Source organism: Leuciscus leuciscus, assembly GCF_965113295.1.
Source record: "Leuciscus leuciscus genome assembly, chromosome: 5".
Classification (NCBI taxonomy): Eukaryota; Metazoa; Chordata; class Actinopteri; order Cypriniformes; family Leuciscidae; genus Leuciscus; species Leuciscus leuciscus.
Window position 1 is genome coordinate 51,724,861 of NC_138729.1, and position 15,594 is coordinate 51,740,454.

The 15,594-nt window shown below is 41.3% G+C and overlaps 1 protein-coding gene across 1 annotated transcript in view; it reads right to left on the reverse strand.

The window, feature by feature from the left end:
- The window catches only part of LOC309499786 (cytosolic phospholipase A2 gamma-like), a 77,527-nt gene extending 63,441 nt beyond the window's left edge, over positions 1-14,086 (reverse strand). The window contains exon 1 of the mRNA XM_082171258.1: positions 7,024-14,086. Coding sequence (XP_082027384.1) covers positions 7,024-7,182 — 159 coding nt within the window. The 5' untranslated portion in view covers positions 7,183-14,086. The remainder of the gene's footprint in view (positions 1-7,023) is intronic.
- Between the last annotated feature and the right edge of the window lie 1,508 nt (positions 14,087-15,594).

Sequence of the window (15,594 nt, forward strand, 5' to 3'; positions counted from 1 at the left end):
TGGGAGGAAGACCAGCTATCCGTAAACATCAGCACAGCTGTCGGGAGTGTCAGAGATGGAAATCCTCTCCTGAAGTACCGAAGATGGCTGATCTGCCCCCAGCGAGGCTGCGTCTCTTTAAACCACCATTCTGGTCCACCGGGGTAGATTGCTTTGGACCCTTTGTTATCCACCAGGGCCGTAGAACAGAAAAGCGATGGGGAATCATCTTTAAGTGCTTGACTACTCGTTGTTTACATCTCGACTTGCTCGGAAGTTTGGATGTTGATGCCTTTCTTCTAGCTCTCCGTCGCTTTATATCCCGTCGTGGCAAGCCCTTGGAGATCTGGGCAGACAGAGGAACAAACTTCCGTGCTGGAGACAGAGAACTGAGTAAATGCTTCCAGGAGATGGAACCCAAGCTCCAGGAACACTTAGCCGATCAGCAGATTTCATTTAACTTCAATCCACCAGGGGCTCCACACTTCGGTGGAGTCTGGGAGCGTGAAATCAGATCAGTTAAGAATGCCCTGCGAGTGATTCTTGGAAAGCAAACCATCTCTGAAGTTGTCCTTCAAACTGTCCTGATCGAGGTAGAAGGCATCATGAATTCCAAGCCTTTAGGTTATCTTTCCTCCAATGTTGCGGATCCTGATCCGGTCACTCCCAATTTGCTCCTGATGGGGCGGCGTGATGCCTCTCTGCCACAAGCCATGTTTGTCAGCAGTAAGCTCCTTGGGCGAAGGAAGTGGCGTCATAGCCAGATTTTAGCTGACCACTTCTAGACACGATTCATTCGTGACTATTTGCCTAACCTGCAACCTAGAGGAAAGTGGCTGAGGGAGGTCCAGAATCTCGAAGTAGGGAAGACTGTTCTAATCTTTGACTGTACAAGGCTGTACATCTTATTGTGGCCTAAGAGAAATTTCAGGTTCCTGTGCAGATGCTGGCTTTTACAAAGGAGATATTCCAGGAACCATTTAAATGTTTACAGAACTAACAATAACCATTTTATCCACCCTTTTCCTACACACCCCATGACGCTTTGCACGAATTATGGGTGTAACTTCTATTAAACTGTAAACAATCAGTGAAATTTTCACTCTAGGGGCCTCATTCATGAAACTTTCGTAAATATACAAGCAAATTCGGTGTAGTTCAAGCATAAAATGGACCTTTACGAAAAACAATCTTCCGAATTCACAAACGTTTCGTATACCACAGATTCGGTACTTAAGTGTGTGTATATTAAAGGTGCACGGTGTAATTTTAGCGGCATCTAGTGGTGAGGTTGCGAATTGCACCCAACAGAAGTTATGATGGCCGACAGGAAGTGATGTCGTCATCTGAGACAGCAGAGAGTAACCAGTTAAACAATGAGGTTTCTTTAAAAAGTTTAATTAAGAAATTAGGTTTACTTAATTATTCAGTAAAACAATGGGCCCTATTTTAACGATCTGAAACGCAAGTGTCAAAGCGCAAAGCGCAAGTAACTTTGTGGGCGGGTCTCGGCGCTGTTGCTATTTTCCCGGCGGGATAAATGACTCTTGCGCCAGGCGCAAATCTAAAAGGGGTTGGTCTGAAGTAGCTTCATTATTCATAGGTGTGGTTTGGGCGTAACGTGAAATAAACCAATCAGAGCGTCATCTCACATTCCCTTTAAGAGCAGATGCGCTTTTTCCATAGCGGATTGCTATTGTAACGGCGGATTTGCCAGGCGCGCGCCAGCAGCGGTTCACAGCCAAGGAGAGCAACGCTCTCGTCACGGCCGTAAAAGAGAGAAGTTACATTGAAATGGAGAAATCCACCCAAATTAACTTCGGTTAATTTGGGTAAATGTGTAAGCTAGATGTATGCTTTTATAATAAATTGTTTATCTATCTATCTATCTATCTATCTATCGTAATAATGTATGATTTGCAAAAATGAAAACTGCTGCTTCTGTGTAGATGAGAGAATCAAAGTGCGCGTTGTGCACACGCTACATTGATTATGGCCAAGCATGCGCCCTTAAAATAGCCTATGAATAACATGCGCAACGCGCCACTGACTTTAAACTATTTTTTCCTGGTTAGTGGCGCAATTGTTTTCTAAACCTGCAAAATAGCAAGAAGCAACGTTTGCGCCGGAACACGCCTCCTCTTTGCGCTGAACCGCCCCCGGGAGCGCAAGTGTATTTCTTAGTTAACCGACGTGCTTCTGTGGAGGGAAAAGTCCGCTTTGCGCGGGTGCAAAATAGGAATGATACATGCGTCGGTGTACAAAGTCACTTGCGCTGGGTGCAAGATAGGGCCCCATGTGTTATTGTGAATATTATTGTTACTTCATTGTGTCAGTGTTTTATTCGCTGACTTTAGCTAGCTTCTTTGCACGAAGAACAACATAGTGACGAAGCGCGTTTGTCCGTTTAGGGCCACTGTAGAAACCATGGTAGAAACATGTCGATGTAAGGGGACCCGCGATGTGTGTATATAGAAATGCCTCATTCTAAGGTAATAAAAACATAACGGTTCATTAAGTAAGGTCTTTATACACCACTGAAACCATAGTTATGTATATGATATTGCCATCTTGTCCGGAGACACTGGCTCGGCGGCGGCCATCTTGTCCGGAGACACTGGCTCGGCGGACGTGACGTGAACAGCGGCAACCATCTCTGCTGAGGGCTCAGGCGGCGGCCATCTTGTCCGGAGACACTGGCTCGGCGGACGTGACGTGAACGGTCTCTGGATCGGCAGACGTGACGTGAACAGTCTCTGGATCGGCAGACGTGACGTGAACAGTCTCTGGATCGGCAGACGTGACGGGACGAGGCTGTGGAATGAGGGCTAATGTGGGAGTACCACGTTTCTCCTCCGTGATCCCCACAGCATATACAGAACCACTCAGTTGCAGGGCCAAGTAAATATAAAATTCTAAAGTCCAATTGGGATTGTGCAGTGGCATGGCTGACCCAATTGGCTCTGATAATCCCCCTCTAAAAAAAAAAACATGAGGCACAGAGAGTCCATAGAAGTTACATTTGCCAGATCGATAAAGTCTCTTACGTAATCCTCGATGGGTCGATCTCCTTGACAGAGACAAATAATCCGTGCTGCTGGATTCATGGTTGGTGGGTTCTTCTGTGATGATGCGGTTGAAACAAGAGGAAGCAGAATCCACATGCAGCGGTAATTTATTTAAACAAACTCAAAACTAGACAGACTAGGACTAAGGACCAGGACTGGGGAACAGAACAACCAACATCAAGATCAAGAACCCACAAACACTTCTTCTTCTTCTTCTTCTGTAAATTTTATTGGCAGCTTGCAATCATTGTGCATTACCGCCATCTACTGGTCTGAGGTGTGATCCCAGCAAACACAGAACGTTGGCACAACGTACCCAATCTTCTAACAACGTTTTAACAACATCGTCAAAAGGTTGCTATAACTACGTTGTGTGGTGAAGGTTGTTACAGCGTTGTCACAATGTTGACATTAAACCACCGTTCAGGTACTCGTCACTGCCTTGAAGCACGAAAATCAGCCTTTTAAAGTTCAACTGCCCGTTGGGCTCATTGTGTGTTGTCTCGTTCTTCATCGAGCAAGGATACGTGAGTATTGCATTTAATTTATCCACTAAATAAGATACGTAATTATTCAAACACAACCTACAACTTAATTTTCTAATATGACTAATGTAGCCTTGCTTCAACTGTTTAGTTTTTCATTTCATTTGTCTGCTATTTAGTCTCATTCGTTTCTTTGTTCCTCTGGATTTGTGGATGTTTCCTGGACTGACTCCGTTTACCGAACTTTATCATCTCGCTTTCGACTACTGTCTGCCATGTACAGAACCGGTTTTGTTCATTAAATGTTCTGATCTTTGCTTTTTATGTTTTATTTATTATACTTAAAAGAAATTTGTATATTCATTTATTTAGTTTTTTTTCTTTTTTTCACAAATGTATGACTTTTGGAAGTGCAATTTGATTACCATGCAGTTAGTTTTAATAAAGTTGAATTAACGTAACCTTCTGTAATTTTTACTCTTCAAAGTGTACACTTGCAGGTGTTGATTATAATTAGGCCAATTACCCGATAGCCCCATTAAATAATAATAAGGATAAACAATATTTAAAAAAACGAACATCTGACTAATAAAAAAATAACCTCAAAACATAAAATGCTAAATGGGGGATATCTATAAGCCTATCTAGCATAAAAACAAAAAAAATGTCAGAACGTCATCTCTCAGTTGCTGAATGTCGCGCAACAGCGTTGCTACAGCCCTGTTGCGTCTTACAATTCTACGTTGTTACAATGTTGCGAGCACGTAGACAGCGACGTTGCCATAGCAGAAATGCAACGTGCCACAGACGTTACCACAATGTAAATGTGTTTGCTGGGATCACATTGGGACATCATCATAAAAAATTTTGTTTTATTATTAAAAAACTTTAACATCCTATAGGACCAAAGCCCAAGCTTCAGCTGGCGCTGCGTGTTCAGCTCCTCCAGCTTCCACCCTGAGCTCCTCAACCTCCAGGAAAAAAAAAAAATTCTACTTGCTAGTTGGGTTTCTTTAAGAAAAGTTATAACCACCCTAACTGTGGACTGTGTGCTCGTTATACTCAATACATTTTCCATTGTTAAGTCTTTCTTTACCGCTCTCTTCATATTTTCCCTTTCTCTGGTGTATTGTGTACAATCTAGAAGTATGTGTTTTACATGTTCTATTACTCCACAATTTGTGCATACTCCAGTCTGATGTTTCCCTATAATATGTAATCCACTATTTAAACTTGTATTTCCCATCCTCAGTCTGGTAAACCATGTTTCCTCCTGCCTTTCCAATCCACTTATTTTACTAGCTGTAACCTCTTTGTGTATGTTATACAAATGTCTGCCTTTTCCCTCCTTATCCCATCTCTCCTGCCACATTTTGTTAATTTTGTCCTTAATAATACTTTTAATTTCTGACCTGCTTAATTTGATATCCAGTTCAACCAGTTCTGATGTAACAGCTTCCTTCGCCAGCATGTCTGCCTTCTCGTTCCCCTCCACTCCCCTGTGTGCAGGAACCCATAAATCCTACGCTTATGCTCTGTTGGTTTATTTTAAAAATGAGTTGATTAATTTCACCTAGTAGATCCTGTCTACATGTACTTTCCACTCTGAATGCATGCTAGTGAGGACATTGAGTCTGAACAGATGATCACCTTATTAGGTTTTACTTCTTCCACCTAGCCTGGCAAGCCAGACCTACATCAAGATATTAGGTCTGGAAACTCACCATAGACACGCTCAATCCGAGGGGCGGGATAAACGACTGTCTTTCAAATTCCCTCTGCACGCAATAGGACAGCGCTTCAACCAACCAGAGCGTTTTCCCAACAGCGGAGCTTAGTTGATAGATTCAACTTTTGCCATATCTGGCCGGCAAAACGACGAACACATCTTCCTTTTTTTAAGAATGACTTAAGTGCCGTTCTTTGCTCTTTTTTCAAAGAAAAATGTAACTCCAAGTCCTCCAGAGTCGCGGCCAAAGCCGATTCGAAAGACCATTGTTCTCCATCAGCAGCCGTCATTCTTTGTTTTCAAGTGGCAGCCGTCGCAACTCTGTCGTCATATGTTAAGCCCGCCCCCGCCTACTCTATACACGACGTGATTGGCCTGACCCAATTTAGGTTTTTGCAGCTAGAAGGTCTATTGAGAGTTGCTAGACCCACCTGGCTGCAAAATACATTTTGCTGCCGCTAGGGTGCGTCTAGATTTCTAGGCTATCTTCCACCCATTGTAAAGCCAGAATTATTGCTAACATTTCTGCTGTAAAAATGGCCAGATGGTCTGTTGTCCTTTTTTTAATATTAACATTATACTTTAAAATGTGGACTGCAACCCCTGTTTTTCCAGTCTGATCTTTTGATGCGTCTGTGAAAATCTGAACTGTGTCATCATCATTTATGTCAATATATTGCTGAACGTTTTGATTTTTCCCTGATTTAATTATGTTCTTAGCTTCCAAATCTACCCTGGGAGCCCACAAACACTACCACAAGACACAGGGTTTAAGTAAAGAGGCAGAAAAGCTAAACAAGATAACAAGGTAACAAGGGGTGTGGCTGGTTAGAAACACCTGGGAAACTAATAAACAGGAAAAACCTACAAAGGAGAACAAAACATGGCACAGAACAGGAAATAACTAAAGTCCACACAAGACGAGGGGAATACAAGACAGGAATCATTACACTTTACACGTGGTAGGGAGCAGGTATAAATTTCTGTCTGTTTTGAAAATACTAACAGTTTCGTGAATCTGAAAATTTACATCAAAACGTTTTTTCAAATGATTTACACTAATTTCATCTGCTCGTTTTTCATGAATGCAATAATGCGCTTAAAAAAAACTCGGCACAATGAGACAAGTGGTACTCACTGCAGAGTCAAATGACGTCCAGCTCCTCCTCTCTGGATGTCTAATGGGGTGGAGGGATAGAGTTGTGGGTGGGGTTAGGGTGTCTTTGGATATACAAGCTCTACCCATTAGGCCCAAATTACATTCGCTCCTCCTTGCTGGACGTCTAGCGAGGAGGAGCTAGACGTAAGCTCCACCCATTTGCTCTGCAGTAAGCAAGCAGTCTCTGACAAAGTACTTTCAACAGACCATGAATAACGGGTTAAATATCACTGTGGTAATCTGTATTATGCAACATATGTTGCCTTAATCAAAAATCAACTTTAGCATTGCATGATGTTTTAAAGTTCTGTCATTTTGACAGATAATAAATTGTATTTACCTGCTTTAGAAACATCCAGTAAACACTTCTAATATGATTAGAAGTTAAAAGGGGAGACAATTACCTTTTAAAGAGTCTGTGTGGAAAATGTGAAAGGATACTTGAGGATTTGGGGAGAAAAATTTAGAGATTCTTTGTGCATTCCAGTGAATTTTAAATGGGATACTGTATATCGTAAATTAAATCGGGAGAACAGACCACAAATGCATGAGTGTTGTTTTTTTTAGGGTGATTTTTTTTTTTTTTTTTTTTTTTTTTTTTACCAAATCAAAGTATATCCGAAGCTTCTGCAGGCTTTGTTGAACAGTTTTTCTCCTCATGGCAACAAATTCCTCCTCCTCCTTATTCAGAGAGTGTCCGATTCTCACTTCACGGTTTCTGCAGCTACACAGACAGACAGACAGACAGACTGAATTTAACATCCCATTCTATTATTTCATATATTTTTGACTTAAAATTCAAATACAATTTAGCCCGCAGTTCATTTTTTTCAGTTTGCCATAAACTTTAATTAAGTATTGCAGTACAGTAGCCTAATAATTTTACTGCTACCGTGAATCTGAGCAGAATTACCTTGAATTGGATCCACCCATCTATAAAACAGTTCACATTAGTTAAAATCTATAAATAATTTGATTCGAACTCATGAAAGTTTCACTTATTCATAAAAGCTTCTTTTAAGGATGTTGCAAAAGCTTTAAAACATATACTCACTGTTCTTGTATAGTTTAGTAAAACCTGAGACTTCACCGATATCAGCACAGAAGTCGTCGTCTCTCAGATCAGACTGAGGAAGGGCTCTAAAACCACTCCCAAATCTAGACATCAACATTAGAGGTGGAGATGAGGGACATTAACTCAAAAACACAGAGAGATGAGGAAACTGTTCTTCCATGCAATTCCCTTGTAACCCTCCAATGTTGGGGTTGGGTTGCCATATTTCATCCATGATTGTGTTCCCTTAACATTCTTTACATTATCATCAACAGACACTTTTATGTCACAGTCCCAAGGGATCATTTTGATTTTAACTTACAGAAACGTTTTATCTTTATGCCCACATAATTTATTTCTGCTATTATACATTTATGTATAGATTATATTGTTTTACCCTTTCAATTTTAAATAATGAAAATCTACAATAAAACTATAAAATATTATTGCACTTTTGAAACCATTATAATCTGGCCAAATAGTATTGTAAACATAAATATTTATAGTTTGAAAATTATTTATATTGTTTTCATGCATAAATATTAAGTTTAAAATGTAATGTACCTGTTTCTCAGGTGTGAAACCTGGTGTGAACAGTGTGAAAAGCTGGAGATGAAACATGAGGCATGTGATGTGTGTAAGAAAAAGATTATGAAGATGTTGAAGATCTCGATGAAGAAGTTTATTGCCGTGCAACAGTGACAAAGTACTGTTGTGGAAACTGTTTATTTAAAGGGGTGATGAACTGAGTTTTGACATATAAGAGGTCATCATACAATAAGAATATCCTGTAAGTTTCAGAACTGAAAACTTCCTTGTTAGTCCAATTAAAGCATTTATTGACACCAGGCACAGCGAACGACAGGTTTTTCAAAGTGGAGATCTATGTTGTCAAAGGGTATCAAACCTCGGCTCCGCAGAAGAAGATCAACGCCTACTTCAACACTGCCTGTTTAGCCCCACCCACCGATTCGCGCATTACATGAAACCCATTATAATATGCAAAACTTTTATCCAATTATAGCAGTGGGCGTTTACTTCCAGGTCTTCAATGCGGCACGCCTATAAAAACGTCTCGGGTTACGACTGTAACCCTTGTTCCCTGAGAAAGGGAATGAGAACTGCGTCGATAAGACACTTTGGGGAACGCCCTAAGCGTAGCAGCTCGGAAGCATGAATGAAACTAAGCCAATCTTGATTGGTGTTGCGTCATGACGTAACGTGTGACGGCATACACGGAAGCTACAAAGGGACGCCAGCACACAACAGAGTTAGCTTCTGCGATGAAGCAAGTCGCTCCCAGGCAGGGGAAGGCGTGGCGGAGGGACGCAGTTCTCGTTCCCTTTCTCAGGGAACAAGGGTTACAGTCGTAACCTGAGACGTTCCATTTCGAGGGAACTCGAACTGCGTCGACAAGACACTTTGGGGAACGAGTACCCACTATGCCACAACGAGCCCTGTCTGTCCCATTGTGAAGCTGCACACAGGCACACTTAGGACGAGAGCACTAGAGTGCCTGGCGTAGAAGGAATGTCCAGGCTGTAGAATCTGATGAAAGTATGAGGGATGGCCCATCCTGCTGCATCGCACACTTCTTGGATCGGGGCCCCTGAAATGAGGGCTCTTGACGCCATGCCTCTGGTTGAATGAGCCCTCACGGCCAAAGGGGAAGGCAAGCTGCGCACCTGATAGGCCATAGAGATAGCCCAGTTACTGAACGACCCAGTTACTGATGGTCTGTTTGGATGCGGGAAGCCCCTTCTTGGGCAACCCGATGCACACCAGCAACTGGTCTGACTTCCGCCATGAAGAAGACCTCTGAATATATATTTGAGAGCTCTGACAGGGCAGAGTAAATGAAGTCTTTCTTCATCCGCCGTCACGTGAGGTGGAGGATGAAAAACCTGCAGAACCGTAAGCCGTGCCACATTAAACGGCACTTTGGCACATTGGCCAGGATGGACTCGATCCGTGCAGGAGACAATCGTGCCCGCATCGTGACCGAGTCCCACGCCACTCCCAGGAATGTGGTTCTCTGGGCTGGTGCCAACACGTTTTTTTTTTTCGTGTTGAGTCTAAACCCCAGGCTCTGGATGTGGGCAAGGACGACATCTCGATGCCGAACTGCCAGCTCTTGTGACTGGGCCATAATAAGCCAGTCATCGATATAATTTAGCACCCTGACACCCCTTTTTGAAGCCTCAGCGGAGCTAGAGCTGCATCCATAGCTAGGCCATACAGAAGAACCCAATATTGGAACGCTTCGCCCCCGAAAGCGAACCTCAGGAAATTCCTGTGAGATGGAAGGATGGATATGTGGAAGTATGCGTCCCTCAGATTTTATCTGACTCACGATGATGGAAATAGTGAGCATCTTAAACCTGAATCTACTCAGAGACCGATTCAAATGCCTTAGATCTAAAGTTGGCGCAATCCTCCATCCTTCTTGGGAACTATGAAGTAGCGGCTGTAGAACCCGGACTCCCTGTCCGGCAGAGGAACACGCTCTATGGCCTCTTTTACCAGCAGGGAGTTTACTTCCTGTTCCAATACCCGACCCTGCACTGGGTCAGCTGCATTCCACAGAAACCCGTTGAATTTTGGTGGGCGGAATAGAACTGCCCATTGTATGCAGGACCCTGGATACATACCCTGGATTATAAGGAGAAATATTTGGCAGGTCTTGCCATGCTTTGACATATTCTTCTAAGGGAACCAGCCTCTCGAGACTGATTTCGGGTATTATTCGAGATTCGTTCTCAATCCCCTGAAGCGGCTCTCCGGCAGGGTTTAGTCGAAACGATTCTTGATGTGCGGACGCGGACGCGAACGCTGCCTGGCCGCAAGCCCGTGGGACAGACAGAGCAGCATGCGTTTGCTGGAAACCGATGTGTCCCGAAGCGCACTTTACGGCGGGATACAGATTTCCTGAAGGCTCCCCAGAGGGGAGGCTCTTTCAGTTTCGTTCTCGACACCCTGAAGCGGAGGACCGGCAGGGAATAATCGAAAACAGTTTCCGATGTGCGGACGCGAACACTGCCTGGCCGCACGCCTTTTGGGCGGGCACCACAGCGTGCATTCGCTGAAAACCGATGTGTCCTGAAGCGCACTTGACACTGGATACTAACATCGATTTCCTGAGGGCTCCGCGGAGGAGCGATTCTCGCTCGTCCCTCCACGGGGGGGACAGCCATTTTCATCTCGTTTTCGATACCCTGAAGCGGAGGACCGGCAGAGAAAAATCTAAAATGATTTTCGACGTTTGCTGCTCATCATTTTAATTCCCCAGAATGAAATGCAGCCAAAAACACTGGATAAGTGAAACACGGTCTGGATGGTAGGCTGAATTAAAATATTTAACTTCTTAAAGTCAGATAATATTCCATCATTTTAATTAGAATTAAATTACCATAGAATTAAATACAGCCATAATCACCAGACAATACTGTTTTAATATTTATTTATACGGTCTTGTAATCTACACGCTGCCTCGGCAAACGCGAGATTCGAGTCGTTCACAATATATTTGGCTTTCATCTCTCGAGAAGAATGCCAACGGGAGCGAGGCTGAAACACCCGAAAACGCACGGCTGTGTGCGTCGAGATATTTCTCAATGAACACAGCCAGCACCCTCAGGAGCTGACTGTGCATGCCTCGCACCCACAAAGAATCTTTATTGCAAAGTAGCCCCGTAATCTACGTGCTGCCTCGGCAAACGCGAGATCCGAGCCACTGTAGATTCTGTATTGCAATGCAGACCTTTAATCTACGCGCTGCCTCAGCAACGCGAAATCTCAGCCACAGAATTTTTATTGCAGAGTAGACTCATAATCTACGCGCTGCCTCGGCAAACGCGAGATCCGAGCCACTATAGATTCTGTATTGCAATGCAGACCTTTAATCTATGCGCTGCCTCGGCAACTGCGAGATCCCAGCCACAGAATATTCTTGGCAGAGTAGACTCGTAATCTACGCGCTGCCTCGGCAAAACGCGAGATCCGAGCCACTAGATTCTATATTGCAATGTAGACTTTATTTGGGACAATTCTTATGGGACAAACAACACCAAATAGGACAGACAGTTTGACACAGAGCGCTTGCTGAAGAGCAAAAAGCTAACTCTGTTGTGTGCCGGCGTCCACTTGTAGCTTCCGTGTATGCCGTCACACGTTACGTCATGATGCAACACCAATCAAGACTGGCTTAGTTTCATTCATGCTTCAGAGCCGCTATGCTAAGGGCGTTCCCCAAAGTGTCTAATCGACGCAGTTCGAGTTCCCTCGAAAGGGAATCGAGCGTTTCACGAGCTAGGCTCAAAACCAGGGTAGAAAATAGCCTATTACTTATTCATTTTGATGTTTTTGAATGTAAAAACCAAGCGAACATCATAAGTTGACCTCAGACAACAAAATAAAAAATATAAAAAAGCCAGTTCATGACCCCTTTAATGGTGACTCCATTAACCAAATTACTCAGAAAATGCCTTTGAGTATTTTATTCTTGCAAGAATGGTCATTCACACACAGACTCATTCTTTTCTTCTCAACTCGTCTTTCAACTATAAACGTCCTTTGTGTTTCCTCTACTACCGCTCACTAAGCCCTGTTAGATATGTACATGTTTATGTGTTTTAAGTCTATATTAGTATATTCTTCTATATTCTTCTCTTCTGTTGTAAAGCTCCACCCATCCGTCTTGATTGACACGACTGGGTAAGTGCATCATCTGCAGTTGGGTTATTGTTTGTCCTGTTATATTTCAAATTATGTTGGTGTCGTACTGAATTGATTATGAAAATTAAATGTCAAACTCCTTTTTTTTCTTCACCATATATGGAAATGAAATTAGGCATTTAATGGATCATTTGAACCTCTTTGCACCTTTGAAGTTAAGAAATGTGGTAATCTAGATTCAAACGTTGTGGTAGCATTTAGGATTTTTGCCTCAAAAGCTGATGTTTAGTGCTGATTATGACTCATAATCAGTATTAAACTTCAGCTTTTTATTTTTGTTATAGTTCAAATTATTTTAGAACTTGGATTCTTTAAAGATGAATTCTTTTTGATTACTTGTTTGAAAGGATAAACATGGATAATATTCTGAACCTGACCGAACATTAAACATTTTGAACCAGCTCTATTATATCACATTTATGCACTACTTAAGGTGAACTGAATTAAACGGTTTTCTTTAAAAAAGAAAAGAAAAACTTTATAGAAATGATTGTTAGAGTCACTTACCCTTGAGTCGTGTGTAATAGCATATGTTAACACATTCTTGGAAGAGCTGAGAAAGAAACAGTCCTTTGCTCTCTGTAATAAAAAGACTGGCTAAAGATTGACAACATTCAGTCATTTAACTTCAGAATGTGAACTAGTACTTTTATTGTGTTCCTGTTGCTCATGGTGGTCTAAGGTCATGGGTTTCATTCCCAGGAAATGCATGAACTGATGAAATATCTATACCTTGAATGCAATGTAAGCTGCTTTCTATTGTTGTATAGTATCAAGAAAATGCAATTACCTGCCTCCTTATTTATTATAGATGCCTTTTTGTTACACATATTTAGCCAGTGTAATGCATTGCATTCAATGTTGTTATTTATTTTGTTTGTAAAAGATGGCTTATATTGTTTTGGCATAGATGTACAGTAATTGGTTATGTATGTATATGTGACTGTGCCAACCCATGTTAAGAGGAGCAGAAAATTGCGATTATGTGTGTGCGCTAGACTCCTAGAACTTTAAATGAACTCAGCCATCTTAGCTGAGTTTACTGTAGTTCAAGGACATGAAGAGGTGGACCGCTTGCACCTGACTGGAGAAGGATCTGGGAAACTTTGGAGGAGTGTCAACCAAATGCCAGTTGTAAACAAGGAGTATAAAAGACTGATGAACTGACTGCCTCTTGGGATACTGATACGCCAGTGCCCCCGACGCCTAGAAGCCCAGAGCTGAGGACAAGAAACCCCAAGCAGAAGAGAAGAAGCCCAGAGCTTACTATACCTTTGTTTCAAAACATGACTATTGTATTTTATACTTAAACGATTAAGTTGTATTCGCCTTTTATATTTTTGTTTATTATAAAAAGAAAAGTAACCAATTAAAAGAAATTTAATTGATTACAAAATCTGCCTACTGAGACTTAGATTTATGATGCTGGAAGACTTTTAATGAGAACATACCACAGAGGAGTCTTCTGACCAAATTGTAAGTACCTTTTGAACGCTTACGGTTTAGGTCAGATTTGACTTTCTTTACCTTACCTGAGAATAATAAATAAATAGGTAAAAGGTGTTAAGAGTAAAGTACACACCGTAAAACATGGCGCCCAACGTTTTAGGGGCATTGATCCATCGACCCCTGGCCACGGTCGATCGAGCAATGCTTGCCCATTCGCTTCCGCACTCGTACGCTTGAGTATAGGAGTACGAATTTTGAAAGCTAGTAAATTACCAACTAAAAGGCAACCTGTAAGACCCCAACAATGTTAATAATCTAGAAAAGATTATTGAAAGGAACAACCCAGAAAGGGTTAAAATAAAAGACGTCTAAGAGAAACTTCTGGAAAAGATAGTATTTAAAGATACAGCCCAGAAAAGGATGTAGATAATATTTATAGATTAAACCCAGAAAGGGTAAAGATTAATATAAAAAAAAAATTCCGTGAGAGTGGAAAAAATTAATGCTATAATGCATACCCAGAAAGGGCAAAGATTAATGTAATAATAATAAAACCCAGAAGGGTTAAAACAAAAGTCGACTAAGAGAAATTTAGCCAGAAAGTAATAATCTAGAAAATATTATTTAAAGGAAACGCGCGAGAACAAATAACTTTATGAGCGAGAGAGCCGTAAAGATTGAGAAAGCCGTGAAAAAGGAGAGACAGAAAGTCTCAAAAGGCTGGCCTCAGAGAGTAAGAGGCAGAGACTGGCTAAAAGATAAGACCTGTTAGTGGAGGACGCTTCGCTTATGACAGGGCAAGCAGTAAAATCCAGCAATGTAGATATTTAACTTGAGGAGATTCTCATGTATTAAAATGAAAACTAGCCTTCCAGGCAGACACAACGGTTCTAGAAAATGGAACGAGGCTTCTCTATAGTGATAGACCAAAATGGTTAAAACTTAAAGACTGAGGTAGGTCTAACATGAAGTGGAAACATGTGTACATGTAATAACATTACTGAATAAGACTTCTAGACAAGGAATAATGGTTAATAATGATTAATGACTGTTAACAAACAGCTAAGAAATGTCTTTCTACATATTACGAATGATAGAGTGCTAAACGAATTTAAACCACCGGACTTGGATAGACAGGCTGTATATCAAGTTGATATTAATATCTTTAAACAAACAGAAGAAATGTGCCTAACATTGTCAGAAGACAGTTTTATGAAGTGGAAATATGCAGGCTAAAAGTAGGACTTATAATCTGTAACAATATGTGTTAGGAAAAATGGGATGTTATCTGGCATATTAAAATAAAAATAAAAAGTGTAATGAAAGTATAATTATTGGTCCTGGAACAGCCAGGATGATTTTATTGTAAAATAGGTGTACCGGTTAAAGAGACAGAGTCTGTGAACATAGCTCAGACTCGAAAAGCCAACAGGGGTGCGTGCCAGATCGTCTCCCACACTGTATTACAGAGAATAACGATAATTATGAAAACCTAAGGGAGGCACTGACAAAAAAATAAGTCAGGTAAACTTTATTTTAATATAAAGTTAACTAATAGTTTATGATGGAGTAAAAATGGTAATTGAAGGAATATAATTACAAATAACAGACAATGAAGAAAATGGGAGATAAACTATTAACAATAAACTTGTTAACAATGCAAAGAGTAACAACTTTAGAAACGGGAAAAGATGTCCCGCAAGGACTCTCTCGGCCGTCCACGCCTCCGTATGAGAGTTTTACCACAGAGTCAGGGTGAGTTAGAGGGTTCAGAGAACTCCAATACCTCTGATACACAACACAGAAAGTGAAAGCAGGAAATCAAATAATATTATGTTAAATGTAGCTATTATATACTTTTAATATTGAATGATTAGTCAGGGGTTAATGTAGTAAATACAGAGGACTAAATACAAATATTCTGATAGAAAGAAATG